Here is a 13669-nt window from a genome sequence, read left to right as displayed (position 1 = left end):
TTTCAGAAACCAACGAGTAAGTAACTATAGAGTAAGTAGAAACAATAGAAGGTATTGATGAATCAAAAATTATTTACTGAACAGGCTAGAGAGAACTTAGAAAATGTTGTTAAAGAATGGAATGTCCACAATGGTGAGCCAGAGGGGACCATGTTGAGAGAGGAAATTGAAAAGGTCTGGGTTGCCCAGTCAGTATAGTTCAGTGATTGAGTATTGACCTATGAACCAGTTCTACTCCAGGTCTGGCACATGCCTGGGTTTGAGTCTGGATCCCCAGGAGGGGGAGTGGAGAAAGCAGCTAATCTAAATTTCTATCTCTCTACCCCCTCTCCCTTCCCCTCTCTCTAAAAAAAAGCAATAAACACACACACACACACACACACACACACACACACACACACACACAATTGTTAGTTTTTAATAGGTCTGGGTTGCTTTGGGCCTTGATTTACCTGTTGAAAACAAAAGGCTATTTCACATTCTGAACAACAAACCAGCAATGACATGTTCACTCTTTAACCAGAAGAATCCAATAAATTAATAGGAAATTCTGATGGAATAACAAAGCCTCTCTCATGTGGAACATTAATTATCACCCTTCGGCAGGGAGAGATGATGTAGATTTGTCCAGGAAGAAGGAGTCAGATATTTTTCAAATTCAGTGGATCTTTCTCTCTCTCTCTCTCTCTCCTTTCTCAAACTAAACAACACAGGAGAGAAGAATGATTTTTCCGTGTGAGTGGTGAACTGTGTGAGTTGAGGATTCTGTTCCTTTTAGAAAAGGGTTAATATATGGCCTGTTTTGTTTGCACAGAAAAGCTGCCCTCTGCTATTGCTGTGAGGGACTAATAGGATCCATGTTATTTTAGGAAGTGCTTTAATGCCCCCTCAAGAGCCATCCACCTTGCTCCACTTCCTCCTTAGCCAGCCCAGGGAATAAGCATCTGGTGCTGTTTCATTTTTAAGTTTACTCACCACATTCTGAGCACACACAGTGGCCTGTTTTCTGGTGTTACAGCCAAGGGTCTGTGTGGCCCCGCTCCCTGGTCTATACCCTGGCCTCATTGGGGCTGAGTTTAAGCTTCCATCTTACCACTTATAAGTTTCTCCATAGTCTCCAAACATGTCACTGTGGCTTGAAATACCTGCCTCCTTGTTGTTGTCATTCTTATCATTCTGGAGCACTTTTTGGAGGAAGTCTTCACTGAACACCGCCCCCCCCCCCCTCATTACAGCTAGATGAGCTTCCAACATGCTCCCAAAGTGTCCTATGCTTCCTCTGTCACAGCCCTGACCATGCTCGATAATACCTCTCTATTTATTTGTTTCCCACATACTACCTTGAACATGGGGAAGGCAGTGCTTAGGTCTTTTATCTTGTGACCCAGGATCCAGCAGAGGGACTGGCACCTGATAGGAACTTGTTGGAAATGGAAGTAGGTAAGTTGCCTTAGATGGCAGGGAAGGGCATCCCAGGCTGAAATTTCCATTAGTGCAGGTTCAGGGTATGTCCTTCCAAGTGGTGGGGAATGAGTTCTCAGAGGGGATCTTGAAAATCAAGGAAAGAATGCATAGTGAAGAATGGGCATTGGAATATTCTTGTAAAATGTTCCTCCTCCTGCTTAGAGAAATGCATTGATGGTGCTATTGATGAGATCTTATAATTCAGCCGATCACAGGGAAACTGTTCAGTTTATGAAGGGACAAAAAGTCTTGTTAAATCCACACTAACTCATGTTTTATGATTCCCACAGAACATCTCCTGGGACTAGTTTTGAGGGACACACTGTAAGACAGTAGTATTTTTCCTTCCTTTTAAACTCTCTAAATGATACACCAGGTCTTCAGACTGTGGCAACTTTGGTCTAAGGCAGCTTTTATGTCCTTCTTCCTTCCCTCTCTTTCTCTCTCTTTCCTCTTTTCTTCCCTTTCTTTTTTTCCTTATAGGGTTTTTCTACGGTTGACATATAAACTGTTGTGACAAAAGCCACGAATGTGTTTGCATGCGACTGATAATTGGCTTGTGGACAACCCACATTGTCTGTACATGCTGAGAGGGCCAGTGTTTGGCTGGCAGGAAGGTCATACCCTGGACAAACTCTGTGAGTGGTAAATCAGGCACCCAACCCATGACATCCAGAGTGGAAGATTTCTCACTAAATCTGAGATCCTTAAGAATAGGAATTGAGTCTTGTTCATCTTAGCCTCCACTGCACATCACTCACAGGAGATACTTGATAATGCTTGTTGCATAAATGTATATAGTTCAGTATCCCTCTATAACAGAGTTTAAAATTGTGTGCTAATTATGATGGCAGAGAGGACTCCAGAGTGCCTCCCACCTCAGAGGCCAGGAGAAAAGCCAAGAGTACCCTGGGTGTGTGCACCATTGATTAAGCAGATGGTAACCGCACATCCTCAAGTGAGAGAGTCCATGTTACCGTCAACACATTCTCCCTGGAGGTGGGTGTCTATGTATCTGAACTCTAAACCAGGAGTCTCAGAATAAATGCAGCCCTTTTAGCTGGAGATCTATTCTCTTGTCTTTAAAGTCTTCTGATCCACAATAAAAACAAAAATGGACAATTGAATTTTCCTTTCTTTTCTAAGCCAAAATGAAGTGCCTTGTGTGTCATTGGCACTTACTCAAGAAATGTTTGAATGACTGATTTGAATGTGTAGGCAAGCTGGCAGGGACATCTGTCACAGTGCTGATGGCCAGCATGGGTTTGGCTGGTACAGCTGGCTGGGCGGGGTTCCTCATCTTCACTTGGTACTCCTCCCAGAGCACAGGGAGACAGGCTGCCTTGTAAGATTGGAAAAAACGTTTTTTCTTCTGTTTAAGGAGATATATGACATTTCCCAGGATGTTTCTTTACCTGTTCCTTGTTACTCATTCACCTTTATTTGCATAGCTTCCTTATTTGTTCATAACAAATCCCAACATTCCAGCTACCACAGCCATCTGGAGTTGTGGAACACCTCCCTTTCCCAATTTCCTCATGTGGCAGGAATTTCCCAATTTTCTTATCATCTTCAATCCTAGTGTTGGTTTCTGCAGCAGGGCCCACTTTTCTGATGGGAGGTTTTTGGCGGAGCTGCCAGACTCATAAAACAAGGTAATGGCCTTTAGGAAATAGTCACATTAGCTATTGTTTCACAGCAGTTGCCCTAAGAGCCTGGAAAGGACCATTAGATTTCACCTCTGAGGGACAAAAGAAAAACTAGTCACTGTGGCCAAAGCATGTAGAAGGTAGGGAAGGTGACTGCTAATTTTACAAGCTCCTGGAGACATTCTGGCACCTTCGTAGGACACCAGGAGACAGGCAGTCACTTTTGCTGGCCAACTTTTCAATCTCCTAGCATTGAAAAGCTCACAGAGAAAAGAACTTTATTCCATTGTGCTGTTTTGTGATTTTTTCTAAGATCAATATTACATGTGGGATGCCTGATGGGAAATTGCTATAAAAATGGTAGCTTATTGTATGTTAGTAGATATAACAACCCTCTTCTCTGGAGAGCTTGTACATATAGGTTGAAGGATAAAGTAGGGATGAATTTGTGTTTATCCAAGTCACTGGCCCAGGCAGGAAGGTAATATATGAAAAGGGACATTTTTGGAATAACTGTTTTTGAATTATGCTTATGAAATATATACTCTGCTATAGAGGACATGTGGGAAAACTACATTCTGACCGCATGACTAATTTTTTAAAGCCTTGCATAGAGAGAATTCTCCCCAAGAACACAGCTGGATTATTCCTTTGTGGACTGAATGTGTCAGTTATGAAGTGAACTAAAGTGAAATTTTATTCCATCATGGCAAAGTGAACTGAGCAACGGACACTGCAGCTAAGGTATTACATAGTAGTTCGTACACCAAGTACTATTATTTTATTAACTTTAAGAATATGTTTTACATAAAAACAAGCAACATCAAAAAAAGCTCAGTTGATAAATGAAGATAATATACCACAGGTTACTTCATTCCACATTAACCTACATTTATTAGCTTAAACTGAGAATTAGGAAAAAATTAGATCTCATTCCAGCTTTAATCATGTATACAAATCATTTGAATCATTTCATTAAGATTCTCAGAATAAAAAAAATTAACCTATGCCATCTGATCCATGCAGCAATTGATAAATTCAATATTTTCAAAGGAAACATTGAACTTTTTTCTTACACCAAATTGAAACCTTTCAGAAACTTGTATAAATTTATCAAATTCCTAACCCACCTTTTTAGTGTGCATGAGCCAAATTCTATTTAATTTCACACTCAGCTAATTCTTTAATCATTTTCTTTCAACCAGAATGAAAAATGCTATTATTAATTTCCTAATAAAACATTTTTAAAAGTTATAGAAGCTATGACTCTAACCTTGGACTGGTTTCAATTTCTTCTCATTTTTTTCTGAGAATACATCAAAGATTAATGTCAATGGCAAGTGAAAAATTGTCCCTAGAGAACTTCAAGGTCTTTTTCTTTACCACATTGAATTGGACTGGAATGTATTGACATTATAGCATCTTTATCATCACTTTTAAAGTCCCACTTTCTCTTGATACCAAATGTGAAAGCTTGTAGAACTATTATTTACTTTAAATTAATAAAGTGTATCACAGATAAAAATATACAATTTTACATTGAAGCAACATTAAGAATATTGCTTCAGTTGACCAAAAAAGAATGTTGAGAAAATTTGCAGGTTGTTTTCATTGTAAAGATTACTTTTCCTTTAGGGAAAAAGAAATAAATGAGATCTCTCACTTGTCTCCAAGGACAAGATATCATGAACCTCATGATCAAAATGCTGCCAATTAGAAATTCCCTCACTAAGAAATGATCACTACAACTTCAGTGTGAAACCCAACAACAGAAGCAGCAGCAGCAGCAATAGGGATGGGGGTCAGGAGACAAAACCAAGGGGAAGCGAAGCCCACCCCAACCAGAAGCATTCTAAGTCTCTACATTGACTTTCCTGTTTCTCACCAGTTTAAAACCTTTAATGTTACTCAATATATGGTTGCATATTTGAGATACTAAAAAGTAAAAGACTGGCTTAAAAGCACCTCCACCTCAAATATATAACTACACAAAAATTAAAGAATCTTGCAACATTCCTTGGGACCCCATTTATTATTGTGTCTTGTATAAGCACCACTGAGCCATTTTAAAAGCACATTTGCAAGGGTCAAGTGTTTAGTGTGTCCTCAAGTGGTGTTGATTTATTTGCTTTAAAGCAACAAAACTTTAAAGTGTGCTAATTGACAGTCTTCTGATCATATCTGAATCGACATAAGTGTTATTTTTGGAAGTGTTTTGAATCACTATTTTCTCTAACAGACTAGAATGGCTTCCTGAAACTTGATGATTAAGTAAAGATATCCATATTTCCCAAAGAAGCATATATCTGACCCTCTATCACTACATGCAAAGTAAGGGTTCATCTGAAAGTATTTTTCCCAACTCCTAATGCAAGTGGCAGATAACACGAAGGAAAAGCGAGTCTTTGAACTGACCAACTTCAAGTTTTTAAAAACTTGATTGAGGAAAAAAAAATCATGTAGGACTTAAAAATGTAGTGATTTACAAATTATAGAAAAGATATATTATCTATAATATATGCCAAGTGCATCATTATTTTTTTGAAACATACATCTAAATGGATGCATTAAAACCACCATCTTGGATCTTGGTACTTTCCAAATTTCTGAAATCTCAGTGAAGGAGAAGACATACCAGGTGTTGTTGTTATTTTCTCAGGAGAACTGGGCAGAGATAAGGAGGAAGCAAACCTTCATTCTGACACAGACCCTCTAGAGCAAACCAGCTGGGGGTACCTTTTTATGGTTCAATTAAAAACCTTTGAAATCGTGTAAATTCAAGAGATTTTTTACCCTGAGAAGAGCTAACTTAACAAAGTTCTCCCTCAAGCATAATTGCACTACTACAGGGGAATAGAGTTGTTGAATGGGTGCCCTTGGCCAACAAACCATTGTGATTTAATGGTATGAGCCTTGTGACTTGGTAGCTCTGTGACCTTCTAAGCCAAGCCAATTTTTCTTTCTTCTCTTTTTCCAACTGCAATATACTTCAAAGGTTAAAGGATTGCCATTTTAACCTTTCTTCATGGATATATTGCTTTCTTCCAACAATATCTGATGGGGCTGTTATGGTTACTGAACAGTTGCATGAGGTCTCATGGAATACAAAACACCAAGCATTTTTAGTAGTTTATTTGCATTTTTTCTCTGCTTATTTTAATATGCACCATGTGTAAGTTAGATGAGGGCTACTGTAAAAACATTTTCAATGACTGAAATATTACTTTTCCTTCTAATGATTTGGAGAGAACCACATATTCATTGATTGTGATGAATAAAATGATTTCTGCTACAATGTTGCAAAAAATTGTTCATCAGTACAAACAGTTCTCATCTACAGAGATGATTTACACAATGCAAGTAGTGAAAGCGCTTTCTTAACTAGTCTACTACTGAACTGAAAAGTTGAATCTTAAAATTTCCTTGAAAATACCATATGGCTAATTATGTATTAATAAAGGAAAGACAATCCCATCACCATACTAACACCATAAGAGCTATATTAAATACTTAGAAAAAAAATATGGAAACACTTATGGCAATGATTAAAATGATAATTACAGAAGTACAATCCCATAATGGTACATATTTATTCTATGATGAAGTGAAAAAAAAAAGTCAATTTGGTTATAGAAATTCCTTAAAGAACACCATCACTTAATTATTTCAAACTTGAACTATCTCAAGAATGTCATGAAAAAAAATTTGGAAAGCATTGGCTAAAAGCAAAGCAGTCTGAATATACCAATGTAATCAGCATGCCTTGTGCTTGTCTGTTAACCCTTTGAGTACATTTCTGATATTCAGGATCTTGACAGCTTAATGCTGAAAAGATTGCATTCCATCTGATTACTCAACATTTCTACTTGACAGATCATATATACTGTTTATTCAGCATAGATCACAAATTCTTCAGCAATGCATTGGGCTCTCCATGCTGAATGGGCCATATATTCTTCTGAGCTGTTCTCTGCTGTGTGCTGGAAAACACTCCCCAGCTTCACATGGTCCACAATCTCCCAACACTCGGGTAAAAAAAGGCTCACATGCACTGTAAGTTCTGTACACTAAATGTTATACCAACATATATAATGTAATTCAGAGAACGAAAGGAAAGTGACAATCTACTGTAGGTAGGTCTCTGCTCATAAGATTCTTCATAGTCACACATTTAGAGTTGAAGCCAAGTTATATGGCTACTCCAGTGTTACTTAGAATAATGCTTTACTTCATAGTTCTAGACAAAGCAGTATTTCTGAATAGTTCTGGGTACTTCACTGATGTGGAATCTTTCTACACACCAACACCTTTCCTGGTTTTCTGACCTCACCCCAACCCCAAAATCTGACTGAGTTGTGCTACTTTGTGATATCGTATGCTGTCATTTCAGGACTCTATAAAAGGGGGAAAACTTTTAATAAATAATCTCCTGCTTACATGTCAGGACAACACAGACTAAAGAAATAAACCTAAATGTAGAAGAGCAAAAAAATTGAGGGAACTATATTGTAAAAATCATGACATGGTAGGACCTTAAAATCTATATTAACATAGGCCATAGTTTATGAGTTAAAGAGTAAAATGCAGCAATTAAAGACAAACGTGTATTTGAAAATACAGAAATGTTGAAGACTTTCTGATATTGAAATATATTCAAAACAGAGGCAGTAAGTTTTATTCAGCTCTACATATGCAAATTTTGAGACCTCACTCTTTGATTGTCTCCTAGATCACAAAGCTGAGCAAACCTTAGGAGGACATTTGAGTTGGATCCTTGCCTCCAAGACGCCATGGCTAGCCTTTTCTCTAAGCATCACAGTACTAGTAAAGCACAGGAGGCCCCCACTGAAATGTGACACATGCCAGAAGAAACTCAATGAAGACACAGGGCTAGGGATCAAGGTTTTGCCACAGGAGTGACAATTCAGGTGTCAGGCAGGACTTGGCCCATAGAGAGAAAAATAACATGTCCCTCTAGATAGCTAAAGACAGCAGTGTATAAAAAGGGCACCTGAGGGAATAGAAGTTTTATCTTCAGTGGTATCTTCCAGTTCTCCTAACCTGTTCTTCCTGGGAGAACATATGTAGAAAACCTAAAGGTACACAGGAAATGATCTTATCAGTGTTTTATTTCCTTAAAACCCATTTAAAAAAAATTCCAGATTGTTTTCTCACTGTGCTTTCTCCTTGGCCACCTTGCAAAAACATTTTGCCTCTGGTCTCCTGTGCCCCACCACTCCTGTGTATGGATTTGATATTCTATGGATTTCACACTGAAGGCAGCAGTGTATTGAAAAGCAGGTGAGAAAAAGATCAGGATCTTGTTTCCTCTTTTTATTTGAAATTCCAGCCCTATAGAGCACCTGGCAATTTATTGCTCTTTTCTACCAGTTTTTTTTTGTTGTTGTTGTTGTTTTTTTGTTTTTTTTTTTGTTTTTTTCTGTAGATGGCTCATACTGAGCAGGCAGACCCTCCCTCACCAAGCACAAGACAAGGTATGTGGTGCCTTTCCGAGGGTCTGCACTGGCACTAGCAGCAGCTGATGTGGAAGCAGCATTTCTGGAGCGATATCAACACATCTTCATATGGAGCCAGTTCTGGGGGGAGAGGGCAGGCACCATCTCTTTTGTGGGCCAGGCTGTTTGCCACAGGCCCAATTTCCTCCACTTGGGATGCAGAACTCATGGCAGCTGAAAGTCATACCTCTAATGAGAAAAGTCTCTTTCTAAATAGGACTGTGAAGAAGAAAGAGGTGTTTATGCCTAAGTTATAAAACGGCTATGATCTAAACCTACAGAAAAAGACAAGCAAGATATCATTCTAGGTGCCTTTCTTTCTGGATATTGCGGCATCTGAAAACACCCCTGGATCTGCAGCAAAATCAAGAAATGTGTCTATACGTCCAAAGGCCCGGAAAATTTTCTAAGGGGTCTCCACAAGCCATGCACTCAGAGGGTTAACATGTGCTTATTACATACTGCAGATCCTAGTTTGATGAAAATATTCATTGCTTTTAAATTTTAAAAAGTTGCAAAGTAGACTTAACCCTTTGAGGATCTATTAGCAGCAGGTTGCCATCTTCACAAACAACATCTCTTATTCAGCAAAGGGAAATTACGACAAAGGTACCAGAAAACACATGTTCTGTTTCTGAGTGCTAGATAGATCAGATAAAACTGTTTTACATAATTTGGGGGGGAAATCAAAGAGTCTCAAAGGGTTAAGCTAGGACTTCGAGTAAAAGGGTCTTATTAAAAGGGCGAGTTTGGGGAGCGAACAGTCTCGGATGAGCTTGGGGAGTAGTCTTCGGATTCCGAGTTGAATTCGGGTGGAGCTGACTGTGCCTTGTATCGGCTCCTCACATCCTGGTTGCATCTTCGTCGGAAAACCTGCCTCTCCTTATCAAGAGCGGTGGTCTAGCAGGGGCATAAAATGAGAAAGAGGACAATTAGGCTGAAGGAAAGGGCACAAGAAACTCTGAAACATTTGAGGTCGGAAAAATACCCTGGCCAAATTAACCTATACATTATGGCTTACTTTTGTTGACAACAATTACCACTGTTGGAGAACTCTCTGCTCCCCAAGTTGTAGCTGCTAAGAGCATTTGATCATGACATCAGCAGGCACAGGCAGGATGGATGATGTTGTGGGTTCAGTCCCCCCAAGTCCTCCCCATACTTCCCCTAACTCCACAGCCATGATCTCTGGTGGCACCTGTTCAGCCAGAGACCCCTGGTAAATGGGCATCCCAGGCCTATGTGTCTATCATGTGAGGATGCCAGACATGCCTCATTCATCATCACTCGGCTCAAGGCAAGTGTACAATAAAGATAAAAAGTGATGAAGTTGTCAGACATGGAAACAGAGCCACAAGCTCATCCTGTTATTTTAGCACCTACTCCTTCTAAATTATCTTATTATCTGCTGATGAGGGAGTTTGGCTGAATCTCTGGTAAGAATTGTTTTAATTTTAATGAAACCAATGTCTGAAATTGAAAATTGCTTTGATTGCAATTAAACCAAATGGAAACTTTCCAAGGATATTACTTTGCAAAGTTCATTTTCATCATAGTATGTGATTTATGAAACTGAGATTCAGTTCCGTAGGTATTCCAGCTCCTGGTCTCTAGTCCTCATTTTCCTGAGGAACCTCAGACGATCCCCAGGCTATGCGATCCAGCCACAACTCTGGAAGCTATTATGACATCAGAACTGGGAACAGCAGGCATAACTTCATTACAGATTTAATGGGTGTGAGAGGAATGGGGTCATTACAGAAAAGCCTTACACAGAGAGCAAAAGAGCAGGTACAAAACCTGATGAAAAATATAGAATACATATAAAAGCGTGAAGGCATCCTTGTTTGAAAGTCACTTTTTAAAAGCATGTAGCCTGGAGGTTATTCTGCTTTTAAGAGATTACTTATCCTCTACAGGGATATATACCACCATTTTTTCCACTTGAAAATTTACTATTAGCTTCTTCAAAGAACAGAGATAAATTTATAGCTGGCCTGGTTCTGAGAACAAAGTGAAAACTACACCTCTCATACAACTGCAGTATAGCATTAGAGCAATCTTAGATCTAAAGTAGGGCAATCAAAGTTCTGATATGAACTAATAAAGAAGAAAAAAGAGGCAGCGTGTAGAACTGATAGAGTAAATGGCTTCATTAGGTTGAGCTGTGCTGCTTTAAAACTGTCCACAAATTGAATAACAGTTTTATAGACTCAATGAGGAAGATAAAGTTTAATAATTCATTTCTCATTTCACTAGATTGTTAATACAATTATTCAATAACTGATTTGTTGAAATGTCTATGTTTCATTCTTTTACTTGTCAAATTTTATACCCACTGATTTTATGTTATTTCTAGCATCATAAACTCAAATTCCTAAATTTATTTAAAACACTGTAAAGTCACAGCACATGGTGTTTTGCTTTCTAAGCAAACTAAAAATACCTGTTTGTGCAAAAAACAGACATGTCTTTAGTCTGACTTACATCAAAACCATTCTGTAATTAATCCAAGAGTAATATAAACTCTTCTTGTGCTCATAATAAAATATTTCTATTTCTATCTTCTTGAGAAAGAAAAAGTCCTTGTTATTGGACTTAATACTGACTAGTGAACGGAGGCTTTAGGATGTGGGGAGGAAGTGCATACTAGACTTGTAGGTAGGGATTTTGAGTCCTGCTCTGTCCACTGCTGGCTGTGTGAATCATTCACTCTGTTCTCAGTTAAATGAGGAGTAGGCCTAAACCCTTCCCACTCTCCCAGAGTTGCTGTAGGAAAGATAGATATGCAAAAGCCTTCTACATAGCTAAGACGGCCAAAAATGGAAGGGTTGGGTTTTGCCTCTTTCTTTCTTTACAATTTGGTATAAGATATTGTTTTAAAGTTAAGTAACTGCAGGCCAATGCAAAATAAATCTCATATTAGAACTTATCTCAGTCTTCCCCTCCCCCACTCTCACTGGCACCTTCTCCATATTTAACTCATTTCCCTATAATTTACTCAGTTACATCAAGTCACACTCTTGACTTCAGCCACTGAAATAGTTCATTTCTTTACAAATACCATAATGTTGTTGATGCAGAAGTTGGTGTCAGTGTTGAGTCCATGCTGGAATAGTCCCTTTCCCCTCAGTTTTACTTTCATTTTCCTACATCTTTATAAGGCAATCCTATTCTCTTCCTTATTTGTCCCTCTGCTTAGAGAACCCTTGCCACATTCCTTTTAACTGGCCAGTTCTTGCCACTCCTAGAAATTTCAGTAGTTAGTAGCTTTATAATTGCTTATATTTGTAGGTGACACTTGGTGCTTAAATGCCTCTGTGCTTTCAGGTGGCATATAAGCCAGTTTACCAATTATTTTTTGGGAAAATATCATGTCATGATCACATGTCATGGAATAAGGATGTGGTGGCTGTTTTTATTGCATTTATAGACTTAAAGAAGTGAAAGAGAATTTATAAAGCATTCTTTGTCCAATGCTTTGCCTTTCCAGGCCAAGGTCTGCATGCCAGGATCCATTGTACATACAATTCCATTTTGAACCTGTAAATTTCTAGGGAGCCATGAGTGTGATGACAGAGAGGCAATTTCCTACTCCCCCAAGTTCTTGCAATATTCTCAAAAGCCACATAATGTTTAGGGCTCCTAACTGACTTGCTCTCAAAGATGCTCCAGAAGATGTTACTGTCCACAGGCTTCTCCTCATACTCACTCTGCTTCCAGCTCCATGTGTTCCCTTGAAACCTGGTACAGTTATCACTATGCATCCTGCCTAGGTCATAGTTAACTCTAATCTACTGTCTTTCTGGTTACATTGTAGATACTCTGGAGGGCAAGATCAAGTTTTGGGTATCCTCTTTGTGCTCTCCAGTTCATGGCACACAGCAGATATCGACAAAGTCTGTGCTTTTGAAATATAGGAAAGTGCAACAGAAGTCACAACATTTGCCTCCTGAGCACTGAAACCCTAGTCCATCTGACACACAGCTGACCCTTAGGTCTGATTTATTTAGAATTTCTCATAAAGTCCATTTCCTTATCATAACATTCACAACATGCCTACAATAAAAATTTCCAGCCCTAACCGGTTTGGCTCAGTGGATAGAGTGTCGGCCTGCGGACTGAAAGGTCCCAGGTTTGATTCCGGTCAAGGGCATGTACCTTGCTTGGTTGCAGGCAAAACCCCCATAGGAGGTGTGCAGGAGGCAGCTGATCGATGTTTCTAACTTTCTATCCCTCTCTCTTCCTCTCTGTAAAAAATCAATAAAATATATTTAAAAAACATTTCCAGTGTCTAGTTTCTTTTATTAATCAAAATGATACAATAACATCAGCATACTCACTGTTACTCATTTGATTTTCTTACACAGCATCCATTTACTCTGTCTAGATTAACCATTCCTCATTTTCTTTTTGGACTTCCTTTACTACCTTACTCGGTGGTTCCCATGAAGGTGATCCTACCCCCGTCTCTGAGATGGGGCCAGGTGGGTTGGTGACCCAGGAGCAAACCTGAGGCTCTCTCATTCCTCAGTACCCATGACTGGAAGGATGGGCACTCAACCCAGCTGAGAGAACATAAGGAGACTTTTGCTAGGACTTCATATTTATAATGAATCCTAACTTGGGGAGGATAGTAAGCCTAGAGCAACTTCCCACATCCTGATACTACATGAAGCTCCAAACTAAAGCCAACACAAGGATGGGGAGTGGAGGGATGAAAATACACCAAATTCTGACTGAGTGCCAAATCCAACCCATCTTTAAAGCCAGATTTTATAAAATAAAAAATTTCCTTTTTGCTTAAGCCAGTTTGGTTAGGGTTTTCCTGATTTGCAATCAAAACAGTCCTACTGGATATATGTGTGAATGTACTTTAATCACACCCACTTCTTCATCTTGGCTCAAGGTGTTCACCAACCTGAAATTACTTTTCTTCCTACCTGCCTACTCAAAATTTATCTATTTCCCAAGATTTAATAAAATTTCACCTCCAACATTGCCCCGTTTCTTTCCAAATCCCTCAGGCAATCATCCTTG

The 13669-nt window shown here is 39.0% G+C and overlaps 1 protein-coding gene across 4 annotated transcripts in view; it reads right to left on the bottom strand.

The window, feature by feature from the left end:
* Nucleotides 1–6229: 6229 nt before the first annotated feature.
* The window catches only part of DCLK1 (doublecortin like kinase 1), a 374326-nt gene continuing 366886 nt past the window's right edge, over nucleotides 6230–13669 (bottom strand). For all 4 annotated transcript variants that reach the window (XM_036455538.2, XM_036455539.2, XM_036455536.2 and 1 more), the window contains one exon: nucleotides 6230–9529. In XM_036455538.2, the coding sequence (XP_036311431.1) occupies nucleotides 9472–9529 (58 nt within the window). In that variant the 3' untranslated portion in view covers nucleotides 6230–9471. The remainder of the gene's footprint in view (nucleotides 9530–13669) is intronic.

This window comes from Pipistrellus kuhlii, unplaced genomic scaffold (assembly GCF_014108245.1).
Source record: "Pipistrellus kuhlii isolate mPipKuh1 unplaced genomic scaffold, mPipKuh1.p scaffold_m20_p_3, whole genome shotgun sequence".
In the NCBI taxonomy this organism is placed as follows: Eukaryota; Metazoa; Chordata; class Mammalia; order Chiroptera; family Vespertilionidae; genus Pipistrellus; species Pipistrellus kuhlii.
This window is presented reverse-complemented; position numbering and strand designations above follow the sequence as displayed.